Below are 23,078 nucleotides of genomic sequence, written 5' to 3'. Positions count from 1 at the left end.
TCTACAGAAAAAATCTACCATGAAGATAAAATAAACGATGCGTACATCGATATAATTTAATTTGTGTTTCAGCCATTAGCAGAGAAATGGTGAACGAGAAGAGGTGACCTAGATTATTTTTAACCAGAGGGACGGCGTAAACCGTAAAAAATATTCAATGGTTCGCGAAAGAGTCAGTAAAATACCAACAAAGCGAGGCCCCTTTACATGGTTTCCTGTCCCAACAGACCGGAGAAAACACGAGGGAATTGTTAAACCGGGTTTTGCTCTATGAGATTCATCCTAAAAAATCCGCTGTCACCTCAAAATGATCACTTAATATCAAAGTTTGATTTAACCTCAAGGAACCGCACAAAAAGTTTCCAATAAAGTAAAGTTGACTAAAAATGGCATTGGCAAATTTTATGCTCAAAATATTATCGTAACGTTAACCCGTGCCTCATTAAGATTAACAGTTTGCAAAAAATACTATATTTAACATCACATTTTCTCAATGTATAATTTAAAAAACTCATTACAGAATATGAATTGTCAAATTGTGTCACTTCATAGGAAACGTTACTTTCTTTAATTTTTGGCAAGTGCCTTTCCATGATAACATTGATAGTTTCGGCATAATTGTGAATTATTCGGGTCAAGCTCTGCTCCTCATCCAAAAATGTGACTTAAATAGTTAGGCCTAGAAACACTTTTAACATTGAATTACAACTCGTCTGGACAAATTTGGGCCAGCTGATGAGTGAGAAATACCCCTATTATCCAAGTCCCAATCACTGGAATCTACTGCAATATCGATAGAAGAGTTAGCATAGATCTTCAATCCCCTGAACGGCAAGCTGCGGTGGCTGCGTGCGGCCGCGCAGGCCTCTTCTCCAGGCGATGCGTATGCGAAGGGAACGGGCGGGTGCGAAATGAGGAGGGGGTGGGGTGGGGGGGATGGGAAGGCATAGGTGGCGTGGGCGTAGCAGCGGCGAGAGGAGGAGGCGATAAAGAGGAAATGAACGGACCCGACTGCCTCCACAGATGAGCGAAAGAGGTTTTCGATGCCGGAGGGTCGAGGGCAGCCACTCCACAAAAACATTAGCACAAGCCAGGGTGGGGAGGATAAAAATCTCGACTCCCGCGATAGGGGTGTAAATAGCGAACGAGTGCCACTGCGACTCTCTCCGCCAAGAGTGCAGACGAGGCGCAGGACGGCTCGCATGTCCACGCCGGCACGGCTAATAAGTGTGACCTCCAGGAGGTGATTAAGGTGGAGAGGAGAGAGGGGATAGCTTCTGGAAGACTTCCCGAAGAAGGCAGAATAACCCGCACCGCGCTCGACACAAGCGCAGACTTTGAAAACCCCTCGGTGTGTCACAGTCTCCGTCCTCCGAAACTGATTCGGGACGACTCCCGAGGCCCAAACATTGCGGTCTCCGGGAAGTCTATAACAGTTTCCTGACCGGCTCCGTGAGATAACTCAAGCTTGAAGACTTTCTGGAAGAAAAATCGGGATCGTCTGAAAATTAGAGTTGTTTCAAGGGTTCAAAAGTTTCGGGAGTACAAAGTTGAGTTCTCTGGGTAGTCCGAACGATTGACGGACCAAGTACGAAAGACATCCAGAGGCCAGTATAGAGGAGTCCTCGAATTAACCATAACAGTGGTGAACGCAAGCCTTAGAAAAGTTACCCTGAACATTGGGTTAAGTGGATACATCTTCCACAAGGACATTTGCAGGCGTTGAAATCTCCATTGAAAATCTGCAGAACTCCGTGTACGGACGTTGAAGTTTCCACAAAAAAGTCCGTATTGCCCCGTGACCAAATCCATACAGATATTCGCAATCGCGTAGAGGACAGAAGTGTTGGGACAATGGCTCATTTGGTAGTCACCTGCTTATGCTTCCTGGCAGTGTGCGTGTTGGTGAACGATGCCGCGCCGGTGGGATGTCCAGCGCTAGAGGAAGTGAAGCCGCGACCACAACCCAGGCCGAGGCGACAATACGAACGCTACACGACAAGATACGAAAGAATCAACGTCGATCGAGTGCTATCCAGCAAACGCCTCGTCCGTAATTATGTCGAGTGCATGCTGGACAGGAAGCCCTGCCCACCGGATGGCGCTGAGCTCAAAAGTAAGTAGCAAGGGCATTACGGTGAAATAATGTAAAACTAGAGCAAGATTAATCGTGTTATTGATGGATTGCAAATCATCTAATAATCAATTAACTAGTACACTAAAAGACTTTTCATGGAATATTCTCAATTTTCACGAGTAAAGCATAGATACTAGACTATTATTACATTTTTCATTAGATAAAATATAGACAGCTATAGTAACCTTAACAATAATTTTTTACGATCATATTCTACTGCTTAACAACTATTAGAATTAACCTAGAATTTTTACTTGAATCCTGCTCAAACTGGTAATCTTGTTTTTACTTTTAGCTCAATATATTTATTACATACTTTACTTTTCACCCTATAACAAAAATCCTGAGAGTTCTGTGACAAAAACTGACATACTCAATTTATAGACACGATCTATGATTTTTAACTCTAAAAATACTGGTTTATTTTGGTACATCCCTTAAAAATACAATTACCCATAAGAATTTCAATTGATCCCCTAACCGATAATTACAATCGGTAAGTACAGCTGAATTTCCTCCACCTCTCGGTTCGGTTGCTCATTTTTAGGCCACCTAAAGAATGAGTACATGCATGGGAGCCAGCAAGACTAAGATGAAGGAGCAGGGTGGGAAACGTTGTAAAAGAGGAATGAGGAGGGGGGAGCGATAGGTGCCAACGGTAATGACATTACTCAGGGATATGCTGAAGTATTAATAGCTCTACATCCCATCAACAGGGTAGTTTCCTTCATCAAAGAAAACGAAAGGCATTGATTGCGATTCGTTACCCACCATTAGTGTATTCATAATATACAAATTATTTGGTTTTAGAAATACCGGTTTAGACGAATGGCAAGGGTCAATTTTATCCTCATTTGAAAAAGGCCAGATTGGCGCCCATGCGATGTCACTCCACGTGACGTCACAGGGACCTAGTTTCTACACCAAAGGATAAGAGTTTTACATCGTCTGAGATTACCAATGCATGCATGAGGCACAGAGCTCAGGGAAACATGTCTTAATAATCACCTATTAAAACTGGCTAAGGTCGGAAAGTTTTCTTCGTTTGATAAGGTATTAGTAATCCTTATTTAAGCCAAGCGCTACCTGCTAGCATCCTACGTCGTATCAGCGCTCAAAGCCTCGCCCCAAGGTCACCTCACACGGCCTCAGCGGGAACCAGAATGAGGTCACACGGTGTTTTCCCAGCATTCATACTTAGCCGTCGCGTTTTCGCGCTCTTAAAAATTTTCACTTTTCATTTAATCGCGAAAAATAGATATCGTCATTGAAAAATCTAAAAGCGTGAAATACGTACTCCAGGAGTAATAATCTTTCGATTTAGGCAATAAAAAAATGATAGGAAACCACCCTATTGAACGGAGCACTGAGCTTGATACTTTACCAAAGTATGACCTGAATAAAGACTAGGATTCTGATGAAAATTTACCGCCACCTTTGGCATTTGAAGTCATGACTATCTTACTCAGACATACCCGATCCACAATCACCATTCCCGGTCAAATAAAGTAAATCTCATTCCACGATGATATTTATTCTGATCACTAATCGAAGGAAAAGGGCCTCGTTTCGGATTCATGGGACAGGTAAAAAGGAATAATAAGCGATGACATATGAAAATACGAAAAGAGAAATGAGTGGAGAGTCTATCCAATCCACGGTTACCCACGTTTCGGTACCGAGGTGTTTTTTTTTTAACACTGAGCACCACCCGAACAAATAGTTATGTACAAATCCGTCATAGAAGCCTTAGAGTATACAATCTGAGGATAGGTGACTCATGTTGTTGAATCAAAAATCAATGCTTAGTGTGATGGATATGATTCTGTCCAATGTTGCTGAGGGAGATAGGCTCACGTATCGGAGAAATTAATAAGTAAAAGATGTAAACAATTTTTTTGATCTTGATTGCCGCTGGAAAAAATTTACCTGGACCGTAAATCGAGCCAAGGTCCTTTGGTCTTTCATGAGAATCAAGAACCCTAGAGAGCGGAGTAACCTGTGCAGCGGCCCGGAAAGCCGAAGGGCGGAGACTCGATTCCCGGTCAAGGGGATGTTTTCCTCATGACTATAAATTTGAATTTCACGACCCTTCACGAGACAACCACGAAATTGATTTCTGAAGACTTTTATCAGAGTCAATCGTACACAGTTCAGGTGCAAGAAGATCATTTTTTTCAGTCACAGTCACGACTCTCTAGACCTTTAGTCGTGAAGAGCATGCTCATGTCGTCAAAAGGATTCTCTTATTACTATTCTCCCTATCCAATACTAGACTAGTGCTTCTCCGTATCAAGGTCACCCTTCACAGAGGTCCAGACTTGAAATGCGATTATGATGATATTAACGAAGTTTTGATTAAAAACTAAATTAATTACTAACATGGGCAAGGCCGTAGCCAGAAAAAATATTCGGGTGTTTCATTTACTCAAGATTTAATGTCTTAAATATTATAATTTGGATACGGTTCGAACCAAGTGATAATCCCAGCTGCCCTTTCCAACTCCCCCAACCCAAGCATGACACTTCCATGAATAAGGGTCTAAATTTATTTAACTATGAAACGTTTTTCTGTGCCACGAATACTTTATAATATATGTAAATAAATTTCGACCCTCATTCATGGACGTATATACATCATGTTGTTTACGACTGTCTTCGTTTTCCTACACTCAGCTTCCATTTCTATCTGTAATTACACTCCTCTTCGTCATTCCTCTTGTTTCCATAGCTCTCTGAATTCCACCGTCTCCAATTCACTCTTGGTCATCCTCTTTTTAGTTTTACTGGAGGTCTCCAATCCCGTACTTGCTCGGGCCATCTGATGTCATTCATCCTATTAACATGACCATTATTTCTGAGCATTACCATAATGTATGAGCTACATATTTCCATGAATTTCAGGGGAGGTTCGAACCCAGTGGCTACAGATGCATGTAGATCACGACCTTGAAAAGGGGTCGAAATCGACCTGATTTTTTGCGTATTCTTGGCGCTGAAAACCTTTCAAACAATATTTTCATACTAAATTATTTTCACTATCACACGAGCGAGAGATGAGAAGCTATGTTTTGACTTATCTGATAGTTGATAAATAATTCACTTGTACATACACAAGTGTAAAACTTAATAATTAACTCTGGAATACAAAATGAACTAAAGGACGAAAATAACTAAGGTGACTAATGTTACAAAAAATCAAAACCTATAGTAAAAGGGTAAAGTGGTTCAATTAAATATCTACAACCACGCACTCCATAAATGTTACCTATTAAGGGTTTTTAAGCAACATGCTTTAAGAGAATTTGAATTTACCCTGCCTCAAATTCTCTTAAAGCACGTTGCTTAAAAACCCTTAATAGGTCTCATTTATGGAGTGCGTGGTTGTAGATATGTCATTAAACCACACATCATAATTAACTGCACGACGAAAAATAACAAACATTAATAAAATAAATACACAAATAAAATATTTTTCAATAAAACAAAATGAATTCGAGTCAATAAAATAGATCACTGACGTCGAATATGATCCATTCCGAAGAGTTACGGTAATTGGGTTCTGATTTCCTCTCTGATTCATAAATGGTTTAAGAAAAGATTCCTTAAATACGTTGTAAATAGATACATGAAACACTATCATCATGGGATGCTGAAAAGGGATTAATCACGTCAATCATTAACACATGGTATTTTCTTCGGACACGCAAGAAGAAATTATCCCCGTAGTTAGATGGTTTACTTTCACACCGCGAGGATCACAAAAATATAAATTAAAAAATAAGCTTTTACACCTTTGTGAAAAGAAAAAGAAGCAAGTAATCTTCCACTCTTTGATAGGGTATGCGCATCGGGAAAAACCTTTAATTTAATGACAGGATAAAATAATGGTTGACCTGAAATCTAATGCGTTTATGATTAGGTTGCTCAAACAAATCTGGCAAGGCTACCATCAATTCGATTACGCCATATCGTTCCGATTCCCATCAAATCTAGAATCTTTTTTTCCAACTAATTACTCCAGAGTGATAAATTAGGTCTCCATTATTCAACACATCCCTATAGTTTTCCCTTTCGCCAAAAGAATCTGCACAACCGTAATATTTTCACACGTATCCGTTAAGCTTTCACTGACCACCATTCCAACCGGTCATTCTTCTTTCCAGTCCCGAGGAGTCAAGGCCGGCCTATGGGAAAAAAATTAGGGCCACATCAACTTCATCGTGGGATAAATATTACTTTTCATGGTCTTCCTAAACTCACCGCAAAATATGCTCATGAGAAGGAAACAATTGTAAAAATTTGCTATCTAGCGATTTGATCGTTGGATTATTCTTCCTCATAGAATAATCCTCTAAAATCGCAGGCACAGCAATGGTTTTCCTGGTTTCGCTACTGGTAGGACCCGCCCGCCTTTGTGACGGTATGGGATTCCTCGTCCCACCCCTTCCTTCCCTATCCCGTCCCAGGAGGCGTCGTCGGGCTCCTATCGCGGCGGCGCCTCCTTCCTTTTTTCCTTCCTGTCCTCCCCCTTCTGTGGTGCAGAGGTGATAAGCTTATAGCTTCAGACTTCGGCCCAGGAGAGAAATCACGCGAGCCCGCCCAACGGTTTCGAATCCACTGTAAACATTTGCTAAATTAATTTAAAATATAACTTTTTAGAGCCTAATCTGAAAGTCTTTCAGCTGTACATTCCCGACCTTGGTGATGGCGGAATGGGTCCTCGCAGGCTAACTTAGGCGTTGCGGCGTTTGAATCTCCAATACGCGGATTTTCACCACTCGGAGGACATATGAATGTAATTTTACAATTGAAAACAATATATCGTACTTACCTACTGGTCCTGATTTCGCCAGTTTTTTGAAGACACAAAGAAATATTCCGCTATTGCATGCCGAACAAGATAGAATGTGGAAGAGGGTACTTATCACTACCAATAGGGTAGTTTCCTTCATCAAAGAAAACGAAAGGCATTGATTGCGAGTCGTTACCCACCACTAGTGTATTCATAATATACAAATTATTTCGTTTTAGAAATACCGGTTTAGACGAAAGGCAATGGTCCATTTTTATCCTTATTTGAAAAGGGCCAGATTGGCGCCCATGCGATGCCACTCCACGTGACGTCACAGGGACCTAGTTTCTATACGAGAAGAAAGGAGCTATACATCGTCTGAGGTTACCAATGCATGCATGAGGCGCAGAGCTCAGGGAAACATGTTTTAATAATCACTTATTAAAAATGGCTAAGGTTGGAAAGTTTTCTTCATTTGATAGGGTATTAATAATCCTTATTTATGCCAAGCGCTACCAGCCAGCAGGGTACTCAGCTACCCGCTAGCAGCCTGCGTCGTATCAGCGCTAAGCCTCGCCTCAAGGTCACCTCACAGGGCGGCAGCGGGAACCAGAAATACATCACACGGAGAGATTTTCCGGCATCCATACTTACGCGCCGCGTTTTCGCGCGCTTGAAAATTTTCACTTTTCATTTAATCGCGAAAAATAGATATCGTCATTTAAAAATCTAAAATCGTAAAATACGTACTCCAGGAGTAATAATCTTTCGATTTAGGCAATAAAAAAATAAAAGGAAACCACCCTATTGCCTTCATGCCATGAAATACTTTGATAATGACGCGTGCACTGAATGAACAGCGGTGATTTCGTTTATCGATTGGACAGGAAGCGCTGGCAATAAATTTGCATTTCACTCACTGTCAGTTAATATCAATCGTCGTATTATTTCCATCGCTAAATTTTCCAAGTCTCACCAAACTATTCTGTAAATACGGCATATGAGCAGGCCGGTTTTCGAAGACAATGGTTTTTTATGATACCTTCATGAAGTACAATAAAGAACATATAATGGCATTTTATTTTAATCAAATATAAACCATGAAGTAGGATTCCTCGTTTACCAACCAACCGAGCATTATCATGCCCCTAATTGAATGATTCGGTCATGTGTTTACGTGGTTTCACCAAGAGATGAGGTTGATATCTATCATCCCCGCGATGATTTTAAATGTATCCTTTTCCCCTGTGCACTGCAAACGGCTGCTCAAGGAGGGCTTTCAAAAGAAATTTTTATCGAAAGTTTAATTTGAAAGATATAAAATTCAAAGGAATCTTCATGGAATGATTGTGCGAAGAAAAATTGCATTTACAGCTAGAATATAAACGTTGATGAAAAAGAAGTTTCGGAGAAATATTTAATATAAGATGCGTAACAACCGAGAATTAACGATTAACTTTCGATGTAGGTACAACCTTACCGTATAACTTTCTGGGTGATTAACGAGTTCAAGATCATATTGAAGTCAAAATAAGTTAGTTCAATAGAAATGACGCCAAATATGACTAAAACTGCAGAAAAGAGAGTAAATATACAACACAATATATAGGGTAATTTCCTTCATCAAAGAAAACGAAAGGCATTGATTGCGATTCCTTACCCACCATTATTGTATTCATAATATACAAATCAGTTGGTTTTAGAAATCCCAGTTTAGACGAATGTTAATATTCAATTTTAACCTCATTTGAAAAGGCCAGATTGGCGTCCATGCGATTCCACTCCACGTGACGTCACAGGGACCGAGTTTCTATACGAGTAGATAGGAGTTTTACATTGTCTGAGATTACCAATGCATGCATGAGGCACAGAGCTCAGGGAAACATCTCTTAATTACCCATTAAAATTATCTAAGTTCGGAAAGTTTCCTTCGTTTGATAGGGTAATAATAATCCTTATTTAAGCCAAGCGCTACCTGCTAGCAGGGTACTCTGCTACCTGCTAGCAGCAAGCGTCGTATTAGCACTCAGCGCCTCGCCCCAAGGTCACCTCACACGGCGATAGCTGGAACCAGAAATACGTCACACGGGCTTTTCCCAACATTCCTACTTAGCCGTCGCCTTTTCGCGCGCTTGAAAATTTTCACTTATCGTTTAATCGCGAAAAATATATATCAACATTTAAAAATCTAAGAGCATGAAATGCGTACTCCAGGAGTAATAATATTTCGATTTAGGCAATAAAAAATAATAGGAAACCACCCTATCGAGACATCCACATGGTAGGCAACAATGTTTCGCTTTTAACCCTCATATGGATTTACAAAATTAGTTACGTCGTTGGATTCTCGGCGCCGCAGCGGCGCCGCGTCATTTTTTGCTATTATCTTTCAAAGTTAGCCAGAATTTACAAGTTTTCCGATTGATAATGGTAAATACATCTATTATCTTTATTTCTTACCGTGTTTTGCTAGATTTAAACCCTTATTGTAGAAGTTATAACAAAAAATCTTGAACGCTGCATTCTTTTCCATTTCTTGCCGTAATGCTCTTTATTTCAGTCCCCTTTGTGTGTTATTTTTGAATGAAAGTTTTAATTTCATGTGTTATTGTTGTTTGAAATATTTTTCTGACATGCAGAGCTCGACAAACTCCGCTTTTTAATGTTTATATTGTTTATAATTTTATGTATCTAAATACTAAAAATGATGACCGAATAAAATTCGTTTATGCCCATATTACATAATTTTGCTTCACTACGTCCACCCATTTGTTATATCTTTGCAGTGTATATAGAAGGATAAGTTATTAAACGTTAATAATGGAACAGATGTAGGTTAAGTGAGAAGAGACGAGTGTTACTTTCGTGATTTTTACTAGATTCTGGCGATCAAGACAAATCTTACGAATATTCTGGGAGCTTATGTCCTGCATTAAAAAAATCAAGTCTTATGGGTTTTGAAATATAAATAATATGGGATGACAAGCGACGTGTCAAAGAACCCTACGCTTCTTTGGAGTTGAAGCTAGAAGAGTCGGTACTCTTTTCCTACCACGGAGCCCTATTCCCCCACTGGGGACGTGTAGCCCAAGGAAAAGGTTTTCTTAGATATGGACGGGTAAATGTTTTGCGTGGGAGTGCATCAGATTAGGTTTTACTCCTGGATTGGTGGGAAATAAAAAAAAAAAAAATTCTTAGAAGTATGTGCTATTGGTGGTAGGGGAGAAGGAGCAGCTGCCTTTTTTTCGTCCAGCTCTGCGTGAGAAACCGATGAAAGAATGCTTTGGGGTGACAAAAATACCCTCACTTTGGAAGGACTTCCCTTACATTTTCTTTCCGTTTTCTTTCTTAGCGTTTCACTGACCCAAACATTGAGACTGTCCATACCTTCCCACAAAGCTCCCTTATTCGTCATTCACCACCTTCTTCCCCCCACCCACAGAACTTGATTGAACTTCTCTCCACCCTAATGACCCACCGAGCTAGACCTTCTCGGAATGAAGGGAGGGCCACCGCAGGGCGTTTTGACAAGGCTTTTGTTCCCTGTCCCTCATGCAGCGATGGAAGGAAGAAGAAAAAGCATGCTTTTGTATCTAATTGCCTCCTTGCACTCCCAACCTTTTCCGCAATAAGGATTTTCTACTCCTACCTGTCCTAACGATCTGGGTATTCCCCGATCCTTGGCAGTCGACACACTACCACCACTTCACCTCAAAACAACCTCTTGGCATTCCTTCTCCTTTCTCCTCCTCACTCACCCCTTTACGTTAGTAACACCCCCAATGCATAAAACATCTGTGCATTTCAGTACACAAAGAAACAAGAAATATGTTCACAAATTTTCACCTCACGGTAAATTGTCTTTTCACCTATTCATAATGAAACGATTTTTACCATGTGAAGTCTAAACTCATCGTCAGGAAAGAGAAATTATTTTCTATCACACAATTAGTTGGGTAGTTATCTGGATTTCACCCCAATGGTAAACTGTCACGTCATCAGTAACTGTATTAACGCTTGCAATTTTGTATAGACTATCTTAGACGCAAAGGGATTTTTTTTCGAATGAAAGGTACAAGACATATAACAATAACTGTGCGATGTGTTCTTCACGGTAGTCGGTGAAATTTCTGAATCTCCTGGCAAGTTACAGTTACTCATTCAGCGAGAAATATTCACACAACGGTGAGGAAGCATTATTCTACGAATTCGGATAATGCATTGTGTTAAATTTTTCTTAGAATTGCGGCTTGGAGTAATTCTAAACAGAGTCACCCTAGGATGTACCCAAAGGCGACTATCACCACGGCAGGTACGTGGGCGCGGAGCGGAGAAGGTACCCAAGCAAAACTAAGTCGGAAGCCACGGAAAAAACAAGGAAAACTTGGCTAGCCATGAGTTTCTATGAATAATTCTTGCGAAAAGATGAAGTTTTGTCAATGAACATTACAACGAAGCAAACATAATGATTCTTAGCTAAAAGAGGAAGCACAATTGGTATTGTAATATTTTCCTTTTGTTAAACAATTTCACTTGCTTTATAAGTTAAAAAAATAAATAATAGGATTATAAATGTATTATTGCATTTCATATGAAACATAATTGCTTTGACATTAGCGTTGAGAGTGCAGACCCTGACGTAGCGACGAGGAAATTCTCGGCCCAAGCAAAACTAAGTCGGAGGCCCATGAAAAAACAACTTTGACTAGCCATGAGTTTTTATGAATACTTCTTGTAAAAATATGAAGTTTTGTCAATGAACATCATAACGAGGCAAATAGATTGATTCTTAGCTAAAATAGAAAGCAAAATTGGTATGGTAATATTTTCCTTTTGTTTAACAATTTTATTTTGTTTATAATGTTTAGAAATATAAATAATATGATTATAAATATATTATAGCATTTCATACGAAACATAATTGCTTTGACATTAATATTGAGAGTGCAGTCAACGACGTAGCGACGAGGAAATGCTGAGCGCCGCAGCGGCGCCGAAAATCCAACGACGTAACTTTTTCCATTAGAGGCCAATAAAATGTAAACTATAGACACTACGCTAACAAAATTTTATATTTAGACGCACAAAGCAGAAAAAATAGACTACTGAAAATTTCAAAATGATTCATTGGAATGGAAAATTTTTACACCACTTTTAAAACCACGAGCGCCGCTAAGGCGCAGCGAATCCATATGAGGGTTAAATGAGGAAAAAACGAAAGGAGATTCTTAAATAATTTTTATTCATTTATTCAGATTAATTTCCACCGATCCGAAAACAGTGATTCAAGGCCTTGTGAGAAAGGAGATTTCCGAAATGTGCGATGTTGCCTGTACAGCGGCCTAATCTATCGAACAACGACGAAGGACGATCACACAAGCACCCATGCCCTCGAGAGAGAGGAAACCAACACACGCGGGACCCACGATATTAGATACCCCGCCGCGCCGCCACGGGAGTCGTCAATTCCACATAATTTTTAAAAATTATTTAACAAAAGGTGCACTGAGGTATTTGTTTTGCGCCGAAAAGTTTCGGTGAAACCTCAACCACATGAATAGGAGTAGAGAAAAATGTTACTTTTAAAATTAGCCGGAAAGGAAGAAATAAACATTCATTAGAAGACGGGTGGCAATATTTGGGGTACAACAGTTGACCAGCAGATTGGGGAGCGCCCATGTGAGGACATATCGGCGATTTTTGGAACCCCCCTTCTCCATTGGTGAGATATCGTTAGATTTGGATCGACCCCTACCCCCCCCCCCCCCCTAATATCACGTGAGATTGTTTAAAATGCGTATTTTCAGGGTAAATACGTTAATATATGCTTCATTGCGTTGAATTTATTATTGGTTATTTAATTATTTTTATTTGAGATTAGTCAAGACTATACGTATTTAACATTACTAAGATCGTGATTTTACCCTGTTTATTTCGGAAAAAAATTATGTGATACTTGCCAGGACCCCTCCTTCTCCCTTCGAGAGATTGGGTGAGATTCGGCTTGACCCCGATACCCGCTTATCGCCTCATGTAATTAATGGATGCCCCCTTGACACAAGACTTAAGCCTGAATAACGCAATCATTTTTTTCCATCCCTCAAAGTGATAGCATCAGCGATAGGTTTTCAGGGAACAAGAGTGATCACTCGACGCATCATTTTCTGAATCAAACAGTCCCTTTTTCCATCGCTTATTCCGCCTTTTTACGTATTTTCTCGTACAACTGTAATTCAATTAAAAGCCAAACGTGATGTAACAATCGTTGTTAGCGGCCGTACTTTCTGATTGGGTGAAGGAAGGTACCAGCGATGGTTTCAGCGACGGAAAAATAGGTGGGATTTCTATCCCTGGAGCCATCGCGGAAAATGAAAGCGTGAAAATGTCATTATTCCGCTATCATTGAAGTGATCGCTGAGGCTATCGTTCGGAAGGGACGGAAAAACGATAGTGTAATTCAGGCTTTACGAAAATGCTACTTGATTCAGGAATATTAAGTAGGAAAACAGGCGATGTGCCCCTTCCTGTGCCTTCATCATTATGAGAGGACATTGGCTCGCAAAGATCGACAATTGTATTCAAGTATATTTTGAAAGGGGATAAAAGATTGAACGAGTCCCCGAAGAGATGCTACGAATAATATATCCTCCAATTTATATGGATGAAAACCGGCGCAGCTTTTGAGCTCCAACAGTGGAATGAACATCATACATGCTCACGTAAAAATTGTCACATTTAAAAAAATTGTTTAACTTCATTTTATTGTATTAATTAGAATGTATTCCTAAAAGGGGCATAACATGTGCTTATAACACGGTGGCACATTGATGAAGGGCAACAACTGCCTCTCTATAAACCTATCCGAGGTGCTAAATGTCTTGCGTAAATTAGCGCCATTAAATTGCAAACGACGAAGACCAACTTGACTGACCACTCTGCCAACTCTCAATATGCTACACATACACCATGAGACGACTTTAAAACTGAATGACGCAGACACATGACCTCGAACCCCGCTTCGCAAAAGGTAGCAAAAAATTCTTAGCACCTCTCTTATTAACTACACTGAATCATGCGACCACTCTAATTAGCATAACTGGAAGGCGAGGTATCTTTCACTATAGGTCACGTGGGATGCTTGGTATTCAAGTCACAATTCTAGCAAAACCAATTTGGCGACGGAAATCCCTCAACTCAAAGGGTCACATCTGGTCGCTGACCAGTAGTCAAATATTTTTTGTGTGATCTTACTAACCTTGACCTGAATTCATACTACACCAATTGGTTTCAAAAATCCCGTGATTACTAAAATGGATGATGCCATGCATCTTGGATTACGTAAGTGGCTTCGCAAAAATTAAGGGATAGATAAGATAGATCCATTTACAGGAAGATGTTCAGAACAGAGGCATATATATATATGAGGGGAGAAACTAGCAAGTGACCGTACCCCTTTCTCCAAGAAATGAGGAAAATTTTTTAGCGTTTACGTGATGCAACACCTGCTATTAGAGATATCGCTGGCGAGGTTTTGGTCCATAAAACTAGAGAATGTAATATTCGCAGCATCTCTTCGGGAACTCATACTATCGTGTATCTCCTTTTAATTGATGCTTTACAGAAATTGTAAAATATTTCTAACTAGAGGTTTACTTCCAATACCATCGGGATGGGCATTTTTTCACAGAATATAAATGCCTGAAATATTTAAAGATTTCTTTCTTTGGTTCGAAGAATCAAATCTTATAAATATGTGATTGAGTTTTTCAGCTATTTCAAAGGGATTCTATCCATCAAAAAGCAATCTTATAATTGCTATTTTTTTATTTCACGTTCATTTTAAATAAACATATCATAGGATTCTCTAATTTAAAATTACTTTACGTATAGCATTTTACTTGAATGAATGAATTATAATAAAATTTGACGAGCAAATTGTGAACAAATAATTTTATTCACTCGACCGGTTTCAATACATTAGGATTTAAAATCAGCTGACTACTTCTCGAAGCATGTCGCTTAAATATCCTGGAGGGGTAAAAAGTACGGGAGATACCCATGGGAAAGAAGTGTCTCCCATCCTCCTATTTCCCCTCCGTCTCTCTCACCCAGGGTATTTAAACGACATGCTACGATAAAAAGTCACCTGACGATTATACGAAACTAGCAGGCCATCCTGCGTTGCTCGGAAAGGATAATAACATGATACCCACGACCCCTTTATCGCCGAAGTATCCCATAGATGACTCAAAATTGAAATAAAACGGTGAGCGGAAGACGCTGAACCGTAAAATATCGAAAAAAATCTATTCCCGTACTCCGCACACAGGATCAACTTACATCCCGCTCCACTACACTGGTCGTTATGTTTACGAACCTGCGCAGACCAAAAGCGTCGTGTGAACGCATACCCCAGCAAAAAGGTTTGCACCAAGAGGATAAATAATCTCTCCTTTCTATTCGGGTTTACACCGCGTCCGTTGTGTTTTAGTGACAACAGTTTCGCTGACATTGCAGTCAGCGTCTTCAGGTCGAAGGTCACTAAAATACAACGGACGCGGTGAAAACCCGAATAGAATGGAGAGATCATCTAATCAACGCCGCGAAAATCTTCGAACCTACAAGAGGATAAATAGTTAATTGTAGAATCTTCTGATTTATGTTTTCCCATTGAGCGTGTCAAGAGGTGTGTCTACCCGGCAGGATGTCCTACCGCAGAAGCTGTATGACGTGACGTAACGAACGGTAAGGAGAAAACGACGCAAAGGACGCGTCGGATGTGACCGGAAGTAGCACCACAAGGTTTGGGAGCGTGAAATGCACCTGCGTACCGAAATTGATTGCAATCAGTGCAGCAGTATTAAAATGCATAGCGGACAAACAAACAGACATCCTTTTTTTACACATATGTTATACGAAATATATCAAAATCGGTCGAGTTAATAAAATTACTTGTGGACAATTGCTAGGAAGTTTTGATTTATAGTACTGTTACGCGATTTAAGTACCTATATTTTTTATAATAATAATTTCTATTTTGTGAACTGATTTTGATATTTTTTTAATAATGAACACTTTTCTCTGCACAAACTTGACTTGATGCTCAGATATGTTTGTTATTCTGAGGTGCCGCATGCATCGGATGGCAGCATCACTGAGGTGCCTAATTTCATTATATTATCATTATATTGTACGCTATGAATTATGTAAATTAATTAAATAAAGTGATATATTAATATTATACGTTAGAATTCCCTCATAATAAGGAAGCATCAACACTCTACATTGTATTCTAGCCTCCATATTCCGACCAATGATATATCACTGTTCACTTCTACTGATCACCATAAACCTAGAGGTTTTCTAAAAAGGACAATACGCTGCAAAGTCGGGGCCTCGAAATTTTTGCACAGGGCTTCATTAGAGAGGGAGGTGTATTTGCGGGGTGCGGACTTGACCCCCTGACGTCACTGAACAAAAATCTATTTGCCATTCGCCGCAAAGCAGAATAGTGAGTGACGATGCAATATTGTCGCAGAATGAAATGTATAACTGCAGATAGACGTTCTGTGATTAGAAAAACACCCGCAGAAAGTTCTCCGTTAATATCGCCAATTTGGAGTAAGGCGAACACGATAAGCATTTGGGTTCTTAGTATCTGACATTGGGTTTAGAACCTGCAATCAGAAAATTATTTTGAGAGAGATTGGAAGTAGTGCTTCATTTAAGAGGTGTCATCACTCCATCGCTCTTTTTCTCAACGTGTCACGAGCTTAAAAATTAAAATTGTCACCTTGAAATCATCAGGGCATTTTTTTAATATTTGATATGCACGCAAATGTTGACTTAAGTCTAATTCAATTACCTGCTGATCAAAAGATAAAACACTAATTTTTGAACGAGCAATACCTCACGAGAAAATAAAAAATAAGGGCGGTTGAAAATCGTCTTCGAGACTGTAGGTAACCCTGGAATTTCTATGGGAAGGTGTTCAAACCTTAATGTGGAATTAGCAGAGGGCGGGCAGCTAGCACTATTTTCAGTAAACACATGTGCCCATCATGTGTATCACGTGACGTGGGAAATTCTAACATCAACGAGCCGTGGTTAATTCGAGCCGATCAGATTTCTAACAGAAACACAGTTTATTAAAATGATTTTAAAATTACTCACGTTGAGAGGTCCGTGAGCTTCCCATGAATGATTTTTCTTGGCAACCAAGTGCACAGAAATAGCGGACCAATACGCTTACCGTATGCAATTCACGTGATACAATATCCATGTTACCATCTACATACTATACCCCGCAAGCCGCCTAAGCAGGTGTTTGGCGGGAGTGTTAGGACACCAGGCGTTAAAAATAAAAAGGAAATACACCAGCTAAGTCCCGCCTACCATTCATCTAAGCCCTACATTGCTCGAAGGAAAAACGGATGCCAATAGTTATCCGATCGGCAACATGTCTCATTTAACTTATCGTTTTTGTCGGGCATGTAAATATAGTGGCGTTGTGATATGATGTACTCACAAACTGGCCATTCGATTATTAAGCTCGATGTTTTAACCTCTCTACACGTGCCTATGTCAAACGTAGATAATGGTTAGAAACTATTCCCTCTCATTCCCCTCCACTCAACTTCTGGGATGGAAACAATTAACTATGATCAGCGGAGTTTCGTTTGATTTAGTTTCGTTCCCGGGAGTAAAGTTTCGTCCCGGGTCGAAACTAAACTCATTATTTTAATTTCGTGCGGGAATGAAACTAAACCCAGACATCGTATTTTCGTTTCCCTCCGGGTCGAAACGAAACATTGTCGTTTCGTTTCACTTGCCATCCCTGCCCAGTATGCCTCCATAACTACGTTACATTTAAAAAAATTCTGCTTCAAATTTTAAAGGTTTGCACCATATTAATATGAACTGCTACTGGTTTATCGACTACCTACAAACCTGACCTAAAAACAGTATAAAACTATAAATAGTAACTAAAGCCTGAATTGCACGATCATTTCTTTCATCCCTTTCGGGGGACAGCTACAGCGATCGCTGCAATGATGGCGGAAAAATAACTGCTTCACACAGTAATTTTCCGCGATTGTTGGAGGGATGGAAATCCTATCCCTTTTTCCATCGCTCGGCACGTCCCTTACTCCGTCGCTGAAACCATCGCTGGAACCGTCTTTCAGCCAATCAGAACACACGGCCGCCAACAGCGATTGTGAAACCACGCTTGGGTTTTAATTGAATGACAGCTGTAAATACGAAAGTGTGACAGAAAGAGCGATTGAAAAAGGGACGGTGGGAATGACCGTGTAAATCAGAAAATTATGCTGGGACCGATCACTGCTTTGGTCCCTGAAAACCTATCGCTGGAGCTATCATTCTGAGGGACGGAAAAATATCATTTGAATGAGGCTCGAGGCGGAATTCTAAACGAAGAAAATGATTGCACGTGTCGTCAGTCATATTCCTCTACATAACCAAGCTAAAAATTAAGGAGATACTCGCCCGCAGACGTGAGTAGGTAAGTTCGCCGTTACGGCCCACCGTTAGATTCCCAATGAGTCAAATAATGACGTATGTAATTGTCATATCAGCGTGAATCGAATTACGCCAGCCCCTTATTCGACCTAATAATGGGACTAACGAAATATTATGAGTCCACAAGACACAGAAACAAGGTAGGAAACATAAAACAGGGAAAAATGGAAGGGCAGGAAGACGAATAAACTAGTACTTGGGGAACGTCTAGAAGAAAACGGGATAGAAGAACCACAAGGAAATGTCAAGCTGGCGGATGCGATAAAGAGAAATGGAGGACAGTCGTAAATAAATCCTAGGATCATAATACCATACATGTAAGAGCGATTTATGGTCATTCAATGACTATGAAATACATAACCTATTACTTTAAAAATCCTACAATTTTAAGACATCAGGATTAAATTTACCGCTTCTATATTTTCACTCACCAAACTTGTTGGAATCCAATTGAATTTAGTCACTAAACTTCAGTAATCTCTCATTCAATGACAACATTCCTTTCATATCCGCAAAATCTGAGGCCAATGATCGCTGGAAAATTCGTGACATGTTTCGAGGTTATGCGACTACAAGTTGAAATGAAGCAAGATCTAAGCAAGCAGTAGCGATGTGGGAAGGAGTAAATCTCCTTCGGACGACGTTTCAAAGTGGTGACGTCACGTCCCACACATTTACGCTGAGCGCTGAGATTATGTAGGGTCTTTCTGTCCGAGGAGGGCGGTTCACGGCTTTTCGTTGCTCCTGGAGGATAGTCAATACCTTTTCTCAAATAGGGCAATTTTTGATTGCCCAGTTAACCCATGATATGACCACAATAAACTATAAAAAGCACTGAAAATTCGACCACCCTATAGGAAAAAATCTGCCGATTCAATTGAATGTGCCATTTTTCAAATGAATTTCCTCATATTCGATTGAATTTCCATATATTCAATTGAAATTTGTCACTTTTCAATTGGACGCAATTGAATATTTCAAATGGGGCAGCATTTGAATAGGTAAAAATCAATAAACATTCTTCGTCTAAGGAGTAGTTGGATGAAATAAATTCTCCAAGGCCTAAATCTTTAGTGGGCAATTTTAAGAATTGGGTAAGGGTTTCACGTTTTCCCTGTGAACTGCTGTGATGAATAATTCTCAGGGTTCTGACAAGGTAAGTCTTTCAATTTCTGCCGATAGTGTACTTTTCCATGATCATCGGGGCTGATATTTAAAATGGACAGCTCAAACCTGATGAAAGCTTGGAATGTCATTTTAAAAATGATGGGAAAGGTCACACTTGGCTCGGTCAATCACAACTGGCCTCATCCACCCACAACTGTATATTAACCACTCGGCATCGACCAGCCCCGAGGATGACGGAAAAATTATCTACTGAAACATCAGCAAAAATGTAGAGTCTGACCTGGTCAGAGGGCCACGGAATTGGGTAATGGATGAGATAAGGTAGAAAGGAAGGCAATTAAGAAAATCAATGCATAAATGTAAAAAAAAATTTAAAAAATAGAAGAGAAACACAGGTGTACTTTTCCTCACACGATTTGCTACACTAGAGGTGAAATACGTCACAGAAGTTATTATCAAACACTATGTACTTCTAAAATATATATTGGCATATGGTATGGCAAGTATTGCTCAACAAACTTTAGGTTTAAATTTTAGAAAAATGAGACAAACAAAGCACTGTAGTACAGCACTTCTCCCAATTTCTCCCATGGCCATGTTTCCAAAATATTATAGTTCTTAATCGATTTATATTGATTCCATTTACAGCAATTCAAACTTATTTAAATATTATGCACGTGGGGTAATTACTTTTTAAAAAAATGATAAAAATATATAATAATAATGAATTATGAAATTGAAGCTTACCTTAGTTGATCACAACCTCAATGGCCATCCAATTTTCGTTGTCGTTGCCGGGACAAAGGGTCAACATAAGGTTGAACACAAAACGTAAGACAATAAATTGGATGGAAACCTGAAATAAAAAATACATATTACTCCGGAAATAGAAAATAAGGGTACCTCCTCCTTTAATTCCATGTGCATACCTATCTTGCTTGCATGCTTAGATTGGATAAGGAAGCTACAATTATACGCATTTTATTTAGCTTTAACTGTTTTTTGTGTATTATCTACACTAAAACAACTCTAATAATATATGCAGGTTATCATAAAAGAAATCATGAATGCACCACACTCAAAATTAACTCTAAGTGGCAGTGAAAGAGATATGATACTCTACAAATGTATAATCAGGTTTTAACTTTCAATGGCAGTAACCTTAAATGTAAATGTATTTCTGCATTTATCTATATCACAAATTATTTTTGTCCAGTTAAGTGTAATAAAATAAGATTTTAGAAAATTATAAAGGTGAAAATATTATTATATAATATGTGCATTATTATAAATTACATTAAAACAAGCATGTCTAATAATTATTTTCCTCTTTCATAATCCAGAAATTCTGCCAGATCATCTGCACAACAACTGCAGCAGGTGTACGCAGAAACAGAAGGTTGGTCTCGAGAAGGCTATGGAAAAACTCTCCAAAGACTACAAGGAAGAATGGTTAATGCTTCTCGACAGATATGACCCAGATATGTCCTATCGGAAACGTTTGCTGGAGAAGGAAGGAGGGCCAGCAGTAGACAATCAACCAACGGTCGTCCAAACCCCTTGAGAGAGAGCTTGTGATCAGTTATTTCAAAAAGTTCTGTTATTTGCCAAATTCATCATGAGGTCACACGATATTCATTGCATCAGCCTTTACACCATTCCATACTCACGATCCTAAAATTTAGAATCATCATACCTCACCAATATTTGGTGTGAGCATGATATCACAACACATACATCTTCCCTGAAGACTTCCAGAATTTGAACTATAAGCTTAAGGTTGAGAGCAAAAACCGGCTATTAACTCATTTTAGCTTTACCAGAGGCCAGGGTTACAAGATAGCTTTACTAAATTTGCATGGACAAATTTGATGACACAAAGCAGAGCTTCTAAAAATGCATGAACCAAATTATAACAGGTCCTATCTTCTGTTCAAGTGCATCTGCACAATTTGGGTGGCTAAATGATGAATTTTTCCATTTATTTTGCATTCATACTTCTTCTAAGGAATTTAGTCAGATTAAATCTATCGCAAAAATAGAAGCTTACCATGCATGGGAGGGCTCTGAGGGGCGAAAGGAATTTCTGAGAGGTAGTCTGACCCTGATATTGGATAATTAAAAAAAAAAGTCTCATGTACAGTTCGCTGCCCACAATCCAGGGCATTGAGCCATATTCCTTCAACCTAGTAGCTCAAAACCACCTGCATGGGTCAAACACATTCATCCCATCTGTCCAGACCTCCACTTCTATAATTTAACAACCTTATTATGAAGCACCGATATGTGAGCAACAGAACTGAAATGCTTATACAATACCCCAATAAATAATCAAAATAATTCCCACTTCTCAACATATGTCTACGGCGGTGAGAAGAACTAGTGATAGTGACTAGTGCCGGAGGGGGGCATAAAGAATATAAAATGATTATTTGTTGCTATTTTCACACAAAGGTAAAAGAGAATAAACACTAACTTGTTCTAGTTGAATGGTTATCAGATCACACCTTTGAGTTGATATTGATACATTTTTATAGACTTGATTATTACATGATTAAAAGGTTTTTATAATACATGACATAACAAAAAAACATTCCAATAAAGAGTCCAAAATTTTATAAGCCAGGATATGGATGGTGCATTCCATGTGTAAATATGTACCCATAGCAGAGAGGAAAATCTTGTGGCTATTTAAAAAGGACACAGAAAACAGTCAAGACATTCTCAATGATGAAAAAAAATCACTAATTCGTGTGTAGGAGGAATTCTACTCAAGAATAAGGAGAGGCTATACTTTCATTAAACCATAACTTATGGTAAGACTGAAGAAAGGATGTAACTATTATCACTTAGGGCAGAAATCTGATGCTGCCATGTAATCTATTTAGAAGAATTGATGCTCAAATATGAGCACTGCTCTGTTTAAAATGCGCGACTGTGAAGTGCATGTATTTGGTTACATTCATAATTTTCATGTAAATATGTTTTCAATAAATTTTTTAAATAATTTATTGGTGGTCACAAACCATGATTATTTCTAACCTATATTTTGCATAATTTAATTCAATATAAGGTTTTTTTCTTAGTGAAGGAGACTTTTCAATGAGGCAGCAGATTTTTAAAAAAAAAGGACATGGAAATCCTGAATGACCATATAAATAATACATACATGAATAAGAGGTCAAATTGTTCAAAGAATTGCCTGAAGTATAACTCTAATGGCAACATCAAAATTACAAATGAAAATTGTTAAAATGGTAATGTTTCAGTATGTGCTCCTTAGCAGGGAAGAACTAAATAAATAGTGAGCCCTTTGATTTACACGGGAGCATTATAAAATTAAATTTTTTCTTTCACTGACTGAAAATGGCATACATATTAAGGCTAAAGATGCGTGAGAAACATAATTCTAGAAACCTTAACTTTGTATCACCACAAGATAAGGGTCATCTTGTGTGAATGTGAATTTGAAATGTT

General features: G+C 39.1%; 1 protein-coding gene across 1 annotated transcript; it reads left to right on the top strand.

Annotated features, from left to right (window-relative positions):
* Positions 1-1,017: 1,017 nt before the first annotated feature.
* Positions 1,018-22,612, top strand: LOC124165223 (ejaculatory bulb-specific protein 3-like). Its single transcript, XM_046542512.1, has 2 exons — positions 1,018-2,116; positions 20,945-22,612. The coding sequence occupies exons 1-2, from the start codon at positions 1,855-1,857 to the stop codon at positions 21,163-21,165; spliced, it is 483 nt and encodes a 160-aa protein (XP_046398468.1). The 5' UTR covers positions 1,018-1,854; the 3' UTR covers positions 21,166-22,612.
* The last annotated feature ends 466 nt before the right edge of the window (positions 22,613-23,078 follow it).

This window comes from Ischnura elegans, chromosome 9 (assembly GCF_921293095.1).
Source record: "Ischnura elegans chromosome 9, ioIscEleg1.1, whole genome shotgun sequence".
NCBI classification, from domain to species: domain Eukaryota; kingdom Metazoa; phylum Arthropoda; class Insecta; order Odonata; family Coenagrionidae; genus Ischnura; species Ischnura elegans.
Note: the sequence above shows the minus strand (reverse complement) of the source record. Positions and strands in the feature narration are given on the sequence as shown.

Bases quoted from the DNA above. Each gene is read 5' to 3' on its own strand.
- LOC124165223 (XM_046542512.1), top strand. From the start codon at position 1,855: ATGGCTCATTTGGTAGTCACCTGCTTATGCTTCCTGGCAGTGTGCGTG. The intron at 2,117-20,944 runs GTAAGTAGCAAG...TTCATAATCCAG, and splicing joins GGATGGCGCTGAGCTCAAAA to AAATTCTGCCAGATCATCTG.